We start from the raw sequence: 14893 nt of genomic DNA on the forward strand, positions 1-14893 counted from the left end.
CCTGGACTTGACTGGGCTTATTTGACTGGGGCACCCAATCGCCTCCATCTACGTTCCCCTCTTCACTCCCACCGTCGGCCACTTGGGTGCATTGCCTTGCATCGTCTATGCTCTGCTGGCAACTGACTGGACTGGGACTCGACTGGCAGCCCCGCGTAGTATTGGCCTAACCCAAGCCCAGTCTCTGTATCCAATTGCATAACTATACCCACGTCAACACCCATGCTCACACCCACGCCCACGCCCACGCCCACGCCCACGCACTGAGCCCAGCCCAGCCAGCACCGCTACCGCTATTGCTACCGCTACTACTGCATCTGCATTTGCTTTGCCTTGCGGTAGCCAACGGTTGCAATTTTTTCCCCTTCCTGCCGTTTTTTTGTCTTCCGTCTTTCCTTGTCCTCTTTCCTCTTCGTACCAAGGCAAGGCAACGCATTGTTGTTCACTTGCCTGGTACCTCAACCTCAAACCAGACTAAACCGCCTCACTCAACTACACCTCACTTGATCTCACCTCACCTCACCTTACTATTATATCTTACTCGTTTTACTTCCGGATCGGCTCGCCTCCATCCGTTTATTTACCCCACACCGAAGCCAACCAAACTACTCGACTACACATCCAATACTTGTCGTTGATCGATAAGACCCTTATCGACCCAAGTTACTTTGTCTTTGACGGTCTTACTCAAGTCCAAGGCTCGAGGCTTATTGGACGATTTATCTGTCTGTCCATCCAAGGTTAACACCTGGACGCAATTGGGATTCCTATTGTCCCATACCATATATACGTTTCTTGTTAGACCTCAACTCTAAGGTCTACCGGTCTATACACCACATCAGCCATGCCGCCAAAAAAGAGCCTTCGGCGGCGGCCCGCGACGCCAAATCTTAACGTCGCTCAACTTCGAGCTCAAGTACAAGAAGTCCAGAATCAGCCTCTCACCGCCGACCCCAACTCGCCACCAGAAACCCCCACCACATCGCCGCCATTCCTACGCAAGACCAGTCTGAAACCTCGGCGCCAACCTGATTTTCATGATTACTTTCAGTCATTGGACTCGGATCCTAACATCAAGCCAACTGGCGATGGACACCAATTCAGCTATCAGCCTTCAGTTGGCCCTCATCAGCTAAGCCCTCGCTCGTCTTCCTCATCCGGCATGGCCGACGACACCAGTGATGAGGACAGCAGTAGTGAAGATGAGGATGAAGAAGATTCGGCAAGTCCCAGCATACGAAGCATGGGAAATGCTACTGGCCCAGCCGTCTCCTCGCCAATTGACGACTCTGCTATGGAGCTTGGCGACGATGATACCGACAGCTCTAGTGATTCAGACAGTTCAGAATCTGACTCGGGCTCAGAATCCGACAGATCCGGTGCAACAGACGAGGCTGAGACCTCTCACATTACTGTTACTTCAACGGCTATGGCTACAGTTGCTTGTAATTTCACTGTGGAGGATATTGACCCTATGGACAGCGATTGCGACGGACTCGATGTTCTACAACCTACCGAGATTGAATCCAATCGCAGTCGCTCAAGGTCACGAAGCAGGAAAGCCCACAAGACTATGGTCAAGGATTTTAGGAATCTCACTTGCAGCAACGAAACATCAGACAACGAGCAAAGTCCTGAGGGCGAGGGCGAGGGCGAACTCGACGAGGAAGCGCAATTCTTGAAGCGCCGCGAACAAATCAAGAAATTCCGACGTATGAGTATGGGTAGCAGCTTTGGCAAACGGACACACAGCGAGCTCAGCGACTCGGAGGATGAGGGCGAGGGGCTCGACGCCAACGAGGTCGGCTCCAGCGCACGTCGTATGCGGAGAAAGATGCATCGCACCAGCCTATTATTCCATGATCCGCCCCCTGCGCGGATCGAGGAGCTTGAGGAGCCAGACTCCAGTGAGGATGAACTTGTCGCGCACCAGCATCTCGCAAGGGAATTGCCTTATTGGGCTATTGAAATTATGGAGATGGGCTCAAGCTCCAGCTAGAGCGCTGAACCCTGCAAGCCACGCACCACATCAGCTGCGACAGCCATCATGCTACCCCGGCCCGCATAGGCATGAACATTAATGACATTACGAGGACGAGAGGGTGACCAGGGGTCCCTCTGACGACGATAACGACTCACCTTTTCGCATCCCACGAGCATGACACCGCCTACACCGACCAGCCCCTGAGTCTACCGGGGTTTGGGCAACGGTGAACCATTGATTGTGTTCGCCTTACCTGAATCCCATGATCAGTTATGCAATGGGCAGGTACGGATATTGAAGGTTGAGGAGACCATTTGATCAGAGAAATGAAATTGCATGTTTTGCATAGAATTTGCATCCAGGCCGAATACGGAATTGTCACATTTGGATTTCACAGGGATACCTTTAGACTGTTACGATATGTCGAATTTGTTTATTGAAGATATAAAGATGGGCATGATATTTGAGCACAGAAGATCATCATATATATGCGGAGGAGACATGGATATAAGTCTGGCAGACAACATGAAAGCGTTTGGCATTTATCATCACGATTGAAGCAATTCTAGAAGAAATGGGACACACTGAGAGTTTCTTCCTCACCCTTTTATGTAGTGGCAATGAATTGTTGCATAAGTGCTAACGATCGATGGCTTTTCACCTCAAACTGCTAAGATGGCATCGCTTGATGCCACTAACTCCAGCTTCTTTGGAGCCAGAGCATTAGATCATCAGTCTTGCATATCCTCGCAGTTCCTGTCTTCGACTGTGTAAGTGAAAAGTCTTGTCGTTGTTGATGTACCGAGGGTCGTGATGCTCGAACAGCACTCTGGAAGATCAGGACCTGCAGAAATCTGAACTCTAGTAGAGCTCGGTCGTATAATTTATCTGGGCATATATTGTTAAGTCTTTTGGGTTCATGAAGCTACTCTTGATGTTGGTGTTGATTGCAATCATGAATGCTATCCCCAGATACGTGACTGGTATGCAAGAATTTCCCCACAACTGATATAGAACAGATGAGATATAGTGAGTTTTTGGATGGGCCAACATCTATGGCTCTTGCAACATACTAACGTTAGCTAAAATTATGGTCCAAAAGTATCTGAACGCTGCCCCGCTAACATATAATCTACTACTATAAAAGTAAACTTATCTATTTTCTTTAATTATCTATAACTTTAATAAAATATATTATAAAAGAATAGAATTTTATCTATTATATATACTAGGCGCTAAAAAGGTTAGGATTTTAGTAAAGTAGCTAAGGCTCTTATTATTTAAGCTATAGAAAGCAGGAGGTTATATTATAATATTATAGATAAGGCTAGATATTTACTTACTACTATCTTTAATATTTTTTAATATTAGAAAACTTACTAAACCTTAAATAAAAAATAAAAATCTAGGTATTTTAAGAAACTTATAGTTTAGCAGATTTAATATATACTACTTATATTAAAATATAACTATAGGATTATATATAAATTACTTATTAATTATCTAGATAATAATATCTTATAAATAACTATATATTAAGTTATAAGACTTTATTATAGTTATAAATAGAAGGCTATATAGCATATACTACTATTTAAAGAAATAGTAAGATAGTAGTTTTTATAGTATTAAGCTTAAAGAAAAGATATTAATAAATTACTAAAGGTATATTATTTTAAAGTTTATTAATAAATACTAATTAAAAATCTTTTACTTAATTAATAATACCTTTAGACTATTTTTAGTAATAAATTATTAATTTAATTATAACTAAATTATAAATATAGCTAGGTCTTTAAGAAGCCTTATAAGAAGCTTATAAAGGAATTAGTTAATATAATAGTTTATAGAAAGTTATAATTATTAATTATAATTTAAAGAGTAATTTAAAGAGGCAATAAATCTAATATTATTATTATAATCTATAATTAAACTGCTAGAAGAAAAGGATATACTTCTTTAAGTTATTAGAAGGTATTAATAGAAGGTTTACTTCCTATCTAGACTAATTTTTACTATTTCTAATAAAATAATACCTATATATATACCTTAAAGTCTATAATAAACTAGCTATTAAAATATAAAATATTTTAAATTAACTAGCCTACTTATAGTCTAGATCTTAACTTAATAAAGTATATTTAGAAGTAATTAAAGCTTAATATTAAGAAAATATTCCCTTAATTAAAGCTTATAAAAAATGATAAGTCTAATTAAGTAAAGTTAATTAAATATATTAAATTAGTATAGGCAGTAATAATACTAGAGTAAATTAACTGCCTAATTAACTCACTTCTTTACTAACTTAATACTTATATTTAGGTATAGGGTTAGTATATAAAATATTAAAGAGAAAAATCTAGCAATTAAAATAATATATAGTATATTATTATTAGATTTAAATTAAATTAATTATATATATATAAAGTTATTACTATTAAAGTAATTAAGTTCCTATAGGGTGGGGTGTTTAGATACTTTTGGACCATAATTTTAGTCTAATTGTTAGGTTGATGATCAATACCTAGGTAAAGGTACCTACCCTACGTTAGAAGTTGGCGTGTAAGTGATTGTAATGTGGGTGTGGTTATCGATAAGAGCTGCCCGTGTCCCTCGATTGTTTTGAAATTCCACCACTATCGGCAACAGAAGCTACCTATCGTCTATCACCAACTCGCTACTTTGAGGCCATCCTCCTCCGCTCGGATAAGTTGGACACGCACTGTGCATTTTGTGGTTTCTTCGTATATCCAGAATATAGAACTTTTATTAGTACGAGAATCGAACGACGACCACGCCCACCATGTCGCTCATCTCTGCGCACCTCGAACAAATTGGCTATTCCTGCCAGGGAATTGACTCTCTACCGTAGGCAGCACACACTTCCTTCTGTTCCAATCGCTAACTTGACTTAGGTTCCCCCCTCCTAAGATCTTCACCAACGCCCTCCTCTCAAATCATGACATCACATCTCTCATCCGTGATACGGAACCGCACGAACGCGCCCTCTTCTCCGTCCCACCACCTCCTCCACCCTCAACAATTCTCAAACCCACAGAGCCAGAGAAGAAAAAGTCCTCGGGTCGACGACAAACTGTCTTTAATGTAGCCTCGGGCGAAGTCACTACAGGACCTCCACCCCGCACTGGCACCCATCCTCGACGACAAACGGCCGTAGCAGCTGTCTTGGGCGGTCAAATGCATGAAGAACTACGGCGCGGAGAATCAGATCGAAAAGGCGATGTCGATGTAAATGTCCTTTTGCGCGGCGCAGAAAAGCTCTGTGGTGTATACGAACTCCCCGGAGCGAGGGAGCGCATCGCTGCGTTGAGGAGTAAACATGCACATGGGAAGAACACAGCGGCATATTACGAAGCGCGCGTCGCGGAGCAAGCAGAACAGTTGGCGAGTCTAGATCACAGAGAGTGGTATGATGAGGAAGAAGAGGAAGAAGAAGAGGGTGAAGTTTGGACGGAGGATGACTTGAGAAGGGAGGAGGAGGCGGCGAAGGAGATGGAGGTTAAGAAGAGGGAGTTGCAGGTGAGGCTGAGGCAGATGGAGAAGGATCTTGGTGATTTGATGAGAATGTGATGATACCCTTATGAGATATGAAAATCTTGAACATAGCATTCGACGGTCTATAACACGGGGAGATATGTCCCCTAATTCTTAGCAAGCCGGTCTTCTCTCGCCATAACGAGCTTTTCAAGAATATCTCCAACATCCTCCGCTCCATCAACGGTATACTTATCATTGATGATATACCGTGGTACGCCCCTTATGCCCTTCTCTTGCATCTCACGAACCTCATTGTCAACCTCCTCACCTCCATCATCATCATCCAACCACTCCCGTGCTTCGTCCCTCTCAAGGCCCGCCTTAACCGCTGCGGTCACTAAATCCTCTTTACTAGTGATATCTCCGCCATCTAGGAAATACATCCTCATAATCTCCAGCGCAACCTCTGTCTCCTTGCCCCTAATGCGCCCCAACTTCTCCAACCGATGCGCATCTCTGGTATTGCCAATCGTAGAGTTGAAGTTGAACTCCACCCCCTCTTGTTTGGCAATACCATTGAGGCGAGCTTTGACTGAGGGTACTTGGTCCTCTCCCCATTTTGAGGCTATCTTCGTGATGAGGGGCTGCGTGGGTGTATTGGGATCCAGCTGGTAAGCATGCCATTTGGTGGTGATAGTGTCGGTTGAAGAGACAGTTTTGAGATAGAGAGCTATGGCGCGGGACAAACGGAGGGCGCCGATGAAACACCAGGGGCAAACCGGGTCTGATATGACGGTTATAGAGATCGTAGGCATTATGGCAGCTTTTGTTTGTGATAAATGTAGAGAATCAGGGATGAGATATTGAACTGGATGGGAGAGATATGACGGAAAGATATAAGAGCAGTTCGAGCTGGGATCGGGTGTAAAATACACCCGAGACGGACGACCTTTGATCAACCCCGATTTTTAAGTGCTTGTTCTCGACGCCATCTTTGTCTGAACTTTCAGGAGAAACCAAGCATAAGGTAGCCCCATCAAATTGGGCGGAATTCCGCCCACCAAGGAGATCTGCTTCGTAAGCTATGGATGATATCACCGCAAGCTTGTAGTAAACCCCAGATTGTTCCAAACACATCTAGTAGCAATGCAATTCCTTATTCATTCAGTGGAGATTGCTCTCCGGGTATGATATTCTATCTTGACTTATCCAGGCCCCAACACTCTATCATGCCTGACTAATCTCTATGTGGTCTTCCGTATGGTTCGCGTCTATGCACTTCTCGGGCTCGTTGCGATCGGCCCCCAGGACAAGGACAATAAAAGTCTCCCTGTCTTCGTGGTGTGTCCCAATTATGCGCGCCAACATTCTTAGACTGGCGTTGAGCTTGCCCTGAACTGCCGATCCCTCCAGATTCAGATCTAGGGCTGCTTGGTGCAGATAAGTCGTATTGGACAGCCCCATCCCAGTCCTCAAGCTTTATATATGGACTTCTAAGCCATGCTCTTAGCTCGTGCAAGAAGAGGCGCGTGCTGTCTCGACCCAGAAAATCCGAAATCATCTGCTCGGCTTGGCCAGCGCTGCCCATGATATCCACGGTTTTCAAAATGGCAATAATGTATTCGAGGAGAAACTCAGCATTATTTGCTCTCCTTCTGGAAATTGCGTCTCTCTGTGAATTTCCATCGGGTCCTGGTTCTGTCTGGTCGGCATCGGGGTTCAAGAAGGAAAACACTTGCAGCTCTCGACGAATCCACATTCGTGCGCGAGAGACTAAGTCGCTATCTGAGCAAAAGGCTGCTGGGGTCAGTTCGCGGTATCGAGACACGCGATTCGACCCAACATGTTTAGAGTATCTGTTGTGGCGATACACATCCCTCCGCTTCGCGATCTCATCTGAAGGACTCGAGCTGGCGGTGACGTATCGTGGTCGAGGGAGATATGGACGATGGTGAAAGTGAAGCCGGCGGGGACGAAGATGGGGCGCAAGACTTGAATATCCAATGTGTGGTGTTCGGGGCGCGGGATCGGGTACGGTGTATGTCTTTGTGACAGGTTCATCGAGGCCGTAGCGAACTTGTGAGATGACAGCTTTGCAGAGCGGGCACTTCGGTGATTGCTCCAGCCAGCTGAGAAGGCAGAGATAATCAAAGTTTCTGTGTTGACAAGGAACAGCCTCACAGGCTTCAGAAATGCTTTCGAGGCAGATGACGCAGCAGTCAGTGGCGTCTTCTTGCCTGGTCGCTACTTCGTCGAGGGTGCTTTGTAAGACTTGACGTTGGAGATCGTTTGTCTTTTGGTCTGTTGCCATAGCGAAATGGGGGATTAGAGGCGCAATAGGGCTGGCCACCTGGTGCGCAAGTGGTAGTGTATTCAAAATACCAAGATAAGAAAGCGAAGATGAGAAGTTATCGTTTTGGTGTAGTGATGAAAAGAAGATGATGAACGATGAATTAGAAATGGACTTGATTCAGTGGAGGTGGGGGTCTGGAACTACATACGTACCAAAGTTCGGAGCGGGGTGGGCCCGTTAGCTCTGTCCACATATGTTCCGCACCTTCCCCTGCAACTGCCATGACGTGAGACCCATTTTCGCGTTGAGTGGTTCGCGTCCCGCATTGGCAGTTGCGAAGGGATCCGTCTAACAGACCCGACGCGTTTTATCTGCAATCGCGACACTCATCAATTCCACTTTCCCTCATGGCCATTGTTTCTTGCATGTTTCTTCCAAATTCCGATTTTCTCATAAAACTCACATACGAATAAAAGATTTCATGGCTATAGCAATGGACGAAAACTTGAGGGCAGCTTATGAAAGTCAATCACAGCAACTGCGAATCGACTTGAAGACTTGGGAGACAGAATGGGCAAAGACACACGAGGGCACGAAGCCAGGAAGAGAGGACATCAAGGCCAACCAAGATATCGGTAGGTCTTTAGAACAAAAAAGGTACCAATCTGCTAACCATTGCACAGCATTGAAATATAAACAGTATAACAAGGTTCGAGATATACTCTCGGGCAAAATCCCACCTCCCTCAAATGAACCCAGGAAGCGGAAATCTGATACTCTACCGGCACAAACGCCCACCAAACGCACCAAAAACATTCAGACTCCCTCCAAGAACCGTACACAAGACCATGATGAGGAATTCATGAACACACCAGCCATATCGCGAAAACTATTCAGTCCCGCGTCGGTAACCTCAGTCGGACCGACACCACAAAGAGATGGTCGCGTGCTTGGCCTCTTTGACTTATTAGTAGAGAAAGAGCTAGGAACACCGTCGAAACAAGATTCTGCGGCCAGATCAGGGTCCGCACGAAAGGTCAATGCAACTCCGAGCAAACGATCAGCTACCATGGATGACGAGGAGAACGAAAGGCTTGGCCGAACCCCTATGTCATCTAGTAAACGACAAAGACTAAACCACTTCATGACCCCGCTGAAGAATAAGGATGGAAACAAGGATGCCGTTACGCCCTCTTCGGTCTCGAAACTCCAATTCGATACACCCGCCTTCTTGAAGCGCAATACTCTACCAGTTCTTGACGAAAATGGCGATTTTGATGCCCCAGCACCCCTACGGCTACCGCGCAAACCTTTCACACGAGGTCTCAGTGAAATTGTGGCGAGTCTCCGAAAGGTGGAAGAGGAGAAATTGGACGACGATTTGGATGCATTGCGTGATGCTGAAGAAGAAGGAATGGGTGAACCGAGACCCAAGACGCTATTCCCGTCTAAGCCAAAGCATGATATTCTTGTTGAGGACACTCAGGCACGGCAATTACCACTTGGCGGTTTCGATGATGAAGCCTTGTATGACAGCCCAGTGGAGGAAGAGGGTAACCCGACTAGAGTGTACAAGAAGAAGGGCCAGAAGCGAACTACAAGAATGGTCAAGATGCGGCCAACTCGAACCAAGCGACCGGAAAACATGGGAGAGAACCCTCAGAGTGATATTGAGAACGATGAAACGCAAGCTGGTGGTGAAGATGCTGGATCTGATTTTGAGGAAGTAAAGGAGAAGAAGCCCACACAGAAGAAGGAAGGCACTGTGAGGAAGGCCGCGCGAAAGGTCAATGAGCTAGCTCACGCAAACTTCCAACGGCTGAAGCTTAGGAACCACGGAGCAAAGGGTGGTCCTGGATTCAACAGTAGATTCCGACGACGAAGATGATGAATCATTTTGGCCATGGGCAAGAGGGTTATAATGAGATGCATTGCATGGCGTTCTGATTCGAGGCATGTGCAGTAGACTATACCAACGGGCAAGGAGAAGTTAGTTGTTACATTGTCCAGTTCAGCGTAGATGAGCGTTCAAGCTGGAAATGAATTGAGAGTCTCTGGGACTCGTTTTGCTCATATGATTTCTAACCTTGTGTATCATACTGAAATTATTTGTCTCTACTCCATATCTTTTCTTCTTATAGGTACCTATGAAAAGCATAGAAGATGGAGTTCTTGCCAGAAGGTTGCAGATGTGGGGCTGCGGATTGTTCAGGTTTAGCGCATCCTCACTCCCAGCTGCCGAACCTCAAGCCTTTATGACAAGATTGATTCACTGACTGAGTGGCCTCGAAGATCGAACAAAGAAACTCGAACACAATAAACACACACAATCGTCTCGCTTCGACTTCTTCTGCTCTCTCCCTTCATAAAACACTCTGATACACGCTCCTTTTCACCTAAATCAACCCTCCTTTTGCATACAACGAACACCTCGAGCGCTTCGCGACTTTGTAATCACACTTGGCCGCCTTGAAATTGAGGCTTTCAACGATTCCTATTCGCGTCTTGACTTTCTTTATTTTGCTTTCTCATTGTTCCTACGCACAAAGCCGGGCCTATCTACATGTGATCCTCTTGGTATTGTTAGGCCTGTTGTACTCATCAAATGATGATACGGGAGGTGTAGACTGCTTGGTGTTTGTCTTTCAATCGAGTTTTTCGCATACAATGGTCCATTATTTTGATTACGTTTGAGCATGCAGCGACATAAGCCTTATCCTTCAATATGCCCGTAAGGTTGCATCTCACACACAGAATGACTCGGTTGCTGACGCTAACTAGCATATCGACCTTGACGATGAGGTTGTCGATCTAACGTTGGATGAGTTCCAGAACCAAGATAATGTTATCGATCTTACTCTAGAGGGGTTCGAGGACCCGGACATTGATTGGCTCACAGATCACGATGGCGACTTCGACGGTGTGTTTGAAGACACCCTTGCTGCGAGGGAGCCTCATGCAACCACCACCACCACTACCAGTCATGATGCACCTAAAATGTGGACCAAGTTTGGGGAGATGGAGGAAGCGGAGGAGGAAGAGGCAGATGCAGATGCAGAGCACATAAGTGTCATGCAACAAGTCGACCTGTCCCCTAGCTCTATCACCCAAAGCCCTCCTAAATACGTCTCAAGTCCCGAACCCTTTTTCGCAGACACCTACCCGGAAATGCCTGAACTCCCAGAGTCGTGTGTCATAGAGGCTGTAGATCCTGATCTTGAATTTGGTGATGCAGACGCAGGTCCTTCGGCTGAGGTAGTGGAACAAGAAGACGTTACATTGGAACAGACGCCAGACGTCCCTGTCAGCACGAATATGCGCGTTGAATTCCCAGAGAGTCTGCTCTTGGTACCAAGGTCGTATTACGAACCATTCGAACCGGGTGTCCCAGTCCTTAAGGAACGTGAGGCTGTTGCTCGACTGCTCGAGGTGGCTGAAAAGGCCGGTCAGGGTATCTACTATGACGATTTCGTTGAGTTCCAACTTGACGATTTTTCAGTCTATTCCGATCGTCAAAGATACGGTCAGGAGATGTGCTCCCTCCACCACCTCCACACAAAACATGGCTTCAATACTGTCTTCTTTGACGGAAAGCTGAGTGTTGGTAATACTGTTTTCTACGTTCATCGAGTGGAAATCAGCGCATTGCCGATTGAGAACTACAGTACACTATCAAAGCACACTGTCAAAGACAAAATCTGGGTGCGGTCAGTGTTAAACACAGAACGTGAGATATACTACCGGTTGAATACTCCTGCCAAGGAATATCGTCGTTTCTTTAACCCGTTCTTGTGGGTTGCGGATCTCGCAAAGCATTTCGTGGATTACCTCAAGTTCAAGGGGGAGGAAGGCGGCCAAGTTACGATCTTCCATTTCAGATCAAACTTCAGCATTTGGCTAGCGAAAATGCACAGCCATGCACCAGAATTCATCTTGTGGAAGAGGCAGCACGTAAACAATGATTTCAGGACGGCGATTGTGGCCAATATTGCGTTTTTACACAAGGAAGCGATCGGTGTTCTTGGGCATAGAAAAACATACAAGCACGTTATCTGGGCCGAGGTATGGGAGTTCACGCGATACAAACCGCACCCAAAGATTGGGCCTGGCGAAGACACAGATACTGTCGTTACCCAATACATTTACGACTGTTTCAGTCACCAGCCATTCGGGGACCGTCTCAAGGCCATTCCTTTGAGTGAGACTACTCAGTCTTTACGAAATGCACTGATAAAGCAACGCCATCTGGAATTCCCAGTGCCAGTTCATGACAGGGGTAAGACCATAACAATGGCTGGAAAAAAGCAGATTCGAGCGATTCGAGGAGGAGACACAATCTCGATCCAACGAGATGCCGAGGGATCTGGTACACAATGGCGACGTGACGTTGCGCATGGGTTTGACGACGTTGACCGATGGTTCGCCTTGGTACAGCGCGTGCGTGTCAACAAGCGCGGCCAGAGAACTCTCGATGTGATTTGGTACTATCGACCCGTAGACACCCTGTGCGGTCTGATGAAGTACCCTTGGAACAACGAGCTGTTTCTGTCGGATCATTGCTCTTGCGATACCAGAGCCAAGATCTCCGAGGACGAAGTGTCAGGGGTTCACCAAGTCGAGTTTGGGGGGACTTCAGCGACTGAAGCCGAGTTCTTTTGTCGGCAGACATATATATGCCAACAACGAAATTGGGTCGCCCTTGAGAAAGACCATTTTCGTTGCATTCATCTGCGCAAGAGCTCTCCTCAGGCGCCGGAGTTACGACCCGGCGAAACCCGACTCGTCATGATCAACAGGGATAGCGGTCGGTCCGAGCCTTGCGAGTTCCTAACCTTCTATGAGGAGGAAGGTAACGGCATATACAGGTTTCGGAAGTTGTTAAGAAGACACCAAGTTGATCCAGCATCCAGAGCTCGACCCAATGAGTTGGTGTACAGCTATGTCGAGCCGCTTGTCGAGGTAAAAGGTTCGCGCATTCTCGAGCCATGTTTCGTTCGCTATTTCAAAAACGGGCAAGCAATACCAACGCCGTATGACCGTGACGGTGTGGGAGGGTTTTTCTATTTCACCCACGAACAATTCCACGACAATGAAACTGGAACGAAGTCATATGTTGCGCTGTCCGAACCTCCCTCGTCTATACAGCAGGGCTACGACCCATCGCAGTCTATTCCACGACTGCGAGGTCTGGACCTTTTTTGCGGAGGTGGTAACTTTGGTCGTGGCTTAGAAGATGGAGGTGCCATCGAGATGCGATGGGCGAACGACTTTGACGCCAAGGCTATTCATACTTACATGGCAAACACCGCTGGGCCCTCTGAAGTATCACCATTCCTTGGGTCTATAGACGATCTTCAACGTCTTGCCATCGAGGGCGACTTTTCAGATAATGTCCCACCGATTGGAGATGTGGATTTTATCTCAGGAGGTAGCCCTTGCCCAGGCTTCTCTCGGCTGACCAACGATAAAACAACTGCCGCTCAGCGGAAGAACCAGTCGTTGGTAGCAGCCTTTGCGTCGTGTGTGGACCTGTACCGTCCACGATACGGTCTCCTTGAGAACGTTCCGGGAATCGTACAAAAGACCGCTAATCGAGACCAAGACGTGTTCAGTCAGCTCATTTGTGCTATTGTAGGCTTGGGCTATCAAGCACAGTTTTTCTTTCTCGATGCTTCTGCCTGTGGTGCACCTCAGCGTCGTTCTCGTGTGTTTCTGGCTTTCGCTGCACCAGGCCACCGTCTACCTCATGCACCATATCAAACGCATGCCCACCCGCAAAATACCCCCAAACTTAGTCTAGGTATTCTTCCCACGGGAGAACCTATGGCTGAGCGCGCTATTCCGGCTGCTACACCATTTGACTTTGTGTCTGCGAGTGCTTCCACTGCCGACCTACCCCCTGTTTATGATTCAAAGCCAGATATATGCGTGCCGTACCCCGACCATCGAGTGTCTGTAGGCATCACGCCTCTAATGCGAAGTAGAATTCACCTCATCCCAACTTTACCCTGGGGCATGAACTTCGCAAAGGCCTGGTATGGTCTCGACCTGAAAAAGGCTGGTTCAGGCGTAATGACGCCAAGCGAGCACCTAGCATTTCCTGAGCGCACCGATAAAGGTTTAGGACGAGGAAACCCAAGCTCGCAGTCATATGGCCGACAACGGCCCGACCGTCTCTTTGTGACAGTCGTCAAGACCCAAGGTCCGAGCGATGCGAAGAACGGCCGCACGTTACACTGGCATGAGCCTCGCGTCTTGACCGTCATGGAGGCGCGACGAGCGCAGGGGTTCAGGGACGAAGAGGTCCTGTTGGGTATCCCAAGTGACCAGTACCAAATTGTTGGCAACAGTGTCGCTCGTGAGGTCGCGGTGGGCTTGGGTGCTGTATTCTGCGAGGCATGGATGCAGAGCCTCGCAGACGAGCATCACACCTCCACTGCTGCAGTTTCTTCTGTGGTGCCGGCCCGTATCGGTATCGAGGTTTCCCCTATCACCAATATCAGGAGACTTGAGTCCGAGTCAGCCTCTGTCGAAAACACCTCACAGTCTCGAAAGTCCAGAAGTGAATCACGAGTCAATCAGGTTTCATCCACACCGAGATCTACTCCTCCTACTCCCCATCAAACGTCTACTAAGCGTAGCCACATCGCTGTTGAGATTCGCGGATCGAAGTCGCTCAGGACAGACGAATACAACAGCCCCAGTAGGGCCACGTCTGTAGCATCCAGCCGTGCCAAATCAAGTAGGTCGCGGCATAGCACCAGGGGTGAATAGTTTTGTAACGAATATCAGAGCTCGAGATACTACATATAGAAGGATGCCTGGACATACAAACTTATGATTCGAATTCGAGACTTGTGGGCATTCCGAAATGGGGAGACTTGCATAGAGACCAGATGCCTGTCACAGCTTGCTTTGTGGGCGTAAATAAGACACTAGGATGAATAGAAATGATAAGAACATCATGGAGTTGATCCATTATCCATTGTTTTCTTGGCCATCCTGAATCCAATTCACCAATACTGATTAAGAGGTTAAGAAGCCCTCCACCATATATCTCTACACTGGAGTAATGATTGACAATTACCCGGAAGCAAGAGAGTTAGTGACAAATGATC

The 14893-nt window shown here is 46.7% G+C and overlaps 7 protein-coding genes across 8 annotated transcripts; 5 read left to right on the top strand and 2 right to left on the bottom strand.

The window, feature by feature from the left end:
- Positions 1–844: 844 nt before the first annotated feature.
- FVEG_11425 (hypothetical protein) lies at positions 845–1999 on the top strand (the record flags this gene model as incomplete). The annotated part of the gene is made up of 1 exon (XM_018900684.1): positions 845–1999. One exon carries the CDS (start codon positions 845–847, stop codon positions 1997–1999), a length of 1155 nt encoding a protein of 384 aa, XP_018758998.1.
- Positions 2000–2320: 321 nt separating this feature from the next.
- FVEG_11426 (hypothetical protein) lies at positions 2321–2542 on the top strand (the record flags this gene model as incomplete). Its single annotated transcript, XM_018900685.1, has 1 exon — positions 2321–2542. One exon carries the CDS (start codon positions 2321–2323, stop codon positions 2540–2542), a length of 222 nt encoding a protein of 73 aa, XP_018758999.1.
- A 2068-nt stretch (positions 2543–4610) lies between these two features.
- On the top strand, positions 4611–6074 carry FVEG_11427 (hypothetical protein). Its single transcript, XM_018900686.1, has 2 exons — positions 4611–4852; positions 4900–6074. The coding sequence occupies exons 1-2, from the start codon at positions 4788–4790 to the stop codon at positions 5573–5575; spliced, it is 741 nt and encodes a 246-aa protein (XP_018759000.1). The 5' UTR covers positions 4611–4787; the 3' UTR covers positions 5576–6074.
- FVEG_17022 (hypothetical protein) lies at positions 5647–6297 on the bottom strand (the record flags this gene model as incomplete). Its single annotated transcript, XM_018906263.1, has 1 exon — positions 5647–6297. One exon carries the CDS (start codon positions 6295–6297, stop codon positions 5647–5649), a length of 651 nt encoding a protein of 216 aa, XP_018759001.1.
- Positions 6298–6719: 422 nt separating this feature from the next.
- Positions 6720–7793, bottom strand: FVEG_17023 (hypothetical protein; the record flags this gene model as incomplete). Its single annotated transcript, XM_018906264.1, has 1 exon — positions 6720–7793. One exon carries the CDS (start codon positions 7791–7793, stop codon positions 6720–6722), a length of 1074 nt encoding a protein of 357 aa, XP_018759002.1.
- Positions 7794–8183: 390 nt separating this feature from the next.
- On the top strand, positions 8184–9850 carry FVEG_11428 (DNA replication regulator SLD2). Its single transcript, XM_018900687.1, has 2 exons — positions 8184–8410; positions 8459–9850. The coding sequence occupies exons 1-2, from the start codon at positions 8257–8259 to the stop codon at positions 9661–9663; spliced, it is 1359 nt and encodes a 452-aa protein (XP_018759003.1). The 5' UTR covers positions 8184–8256; the 3' UTR covers positions 9664–9850.
- A 195-nt stretch (positions 9851–10045) lies between these two features.
- On the top strand, positions 10046–14761 carry FVEG_11429 (DNA (cytosine-5-)-methyltransferase). Of its 2 annotated transcripts, XM_018900688.1 has the most exons (3): positions 10046–10506; positions 10557–14517; positions 14568–14750. In XM_018900688.1, the coding sequence occupies exons 1-3, from the start codon at positions 10501–10503 to the stop codon at positions 14717–14719; spliced, it is 4119 nt and encodes a 1372-aa protein (XP_018759004.1). In that variant the 5' UTR covers positions 10046–10500; the 3' UTR covers positions 14720–14750. The 2 variants fall into 2 exon arrangements, with proteins under 2 accessions (XP_018759004.1, XP_018759005.1); XM_018900689.1 differs by having other exon boundaries at positions 10557–14761.
- The last annotated feature ends 132 nt before the right edge of the window (positions 14762–14893 follow it).

Source organism: Fusarium verticillioides, chromosome 7, assembly GCF_000149555.1.
Source record: "Fusarium verticillioides 7600 chromosome 7, whole genome shotgun sequence".
Classification (NCBI taxonomy): Eukaryota; Fungi; Ascomycota; class Sordariomycetes; order Hypocreales; family Nectriaceae; genus Fusarium; species Fusarium verticillioides.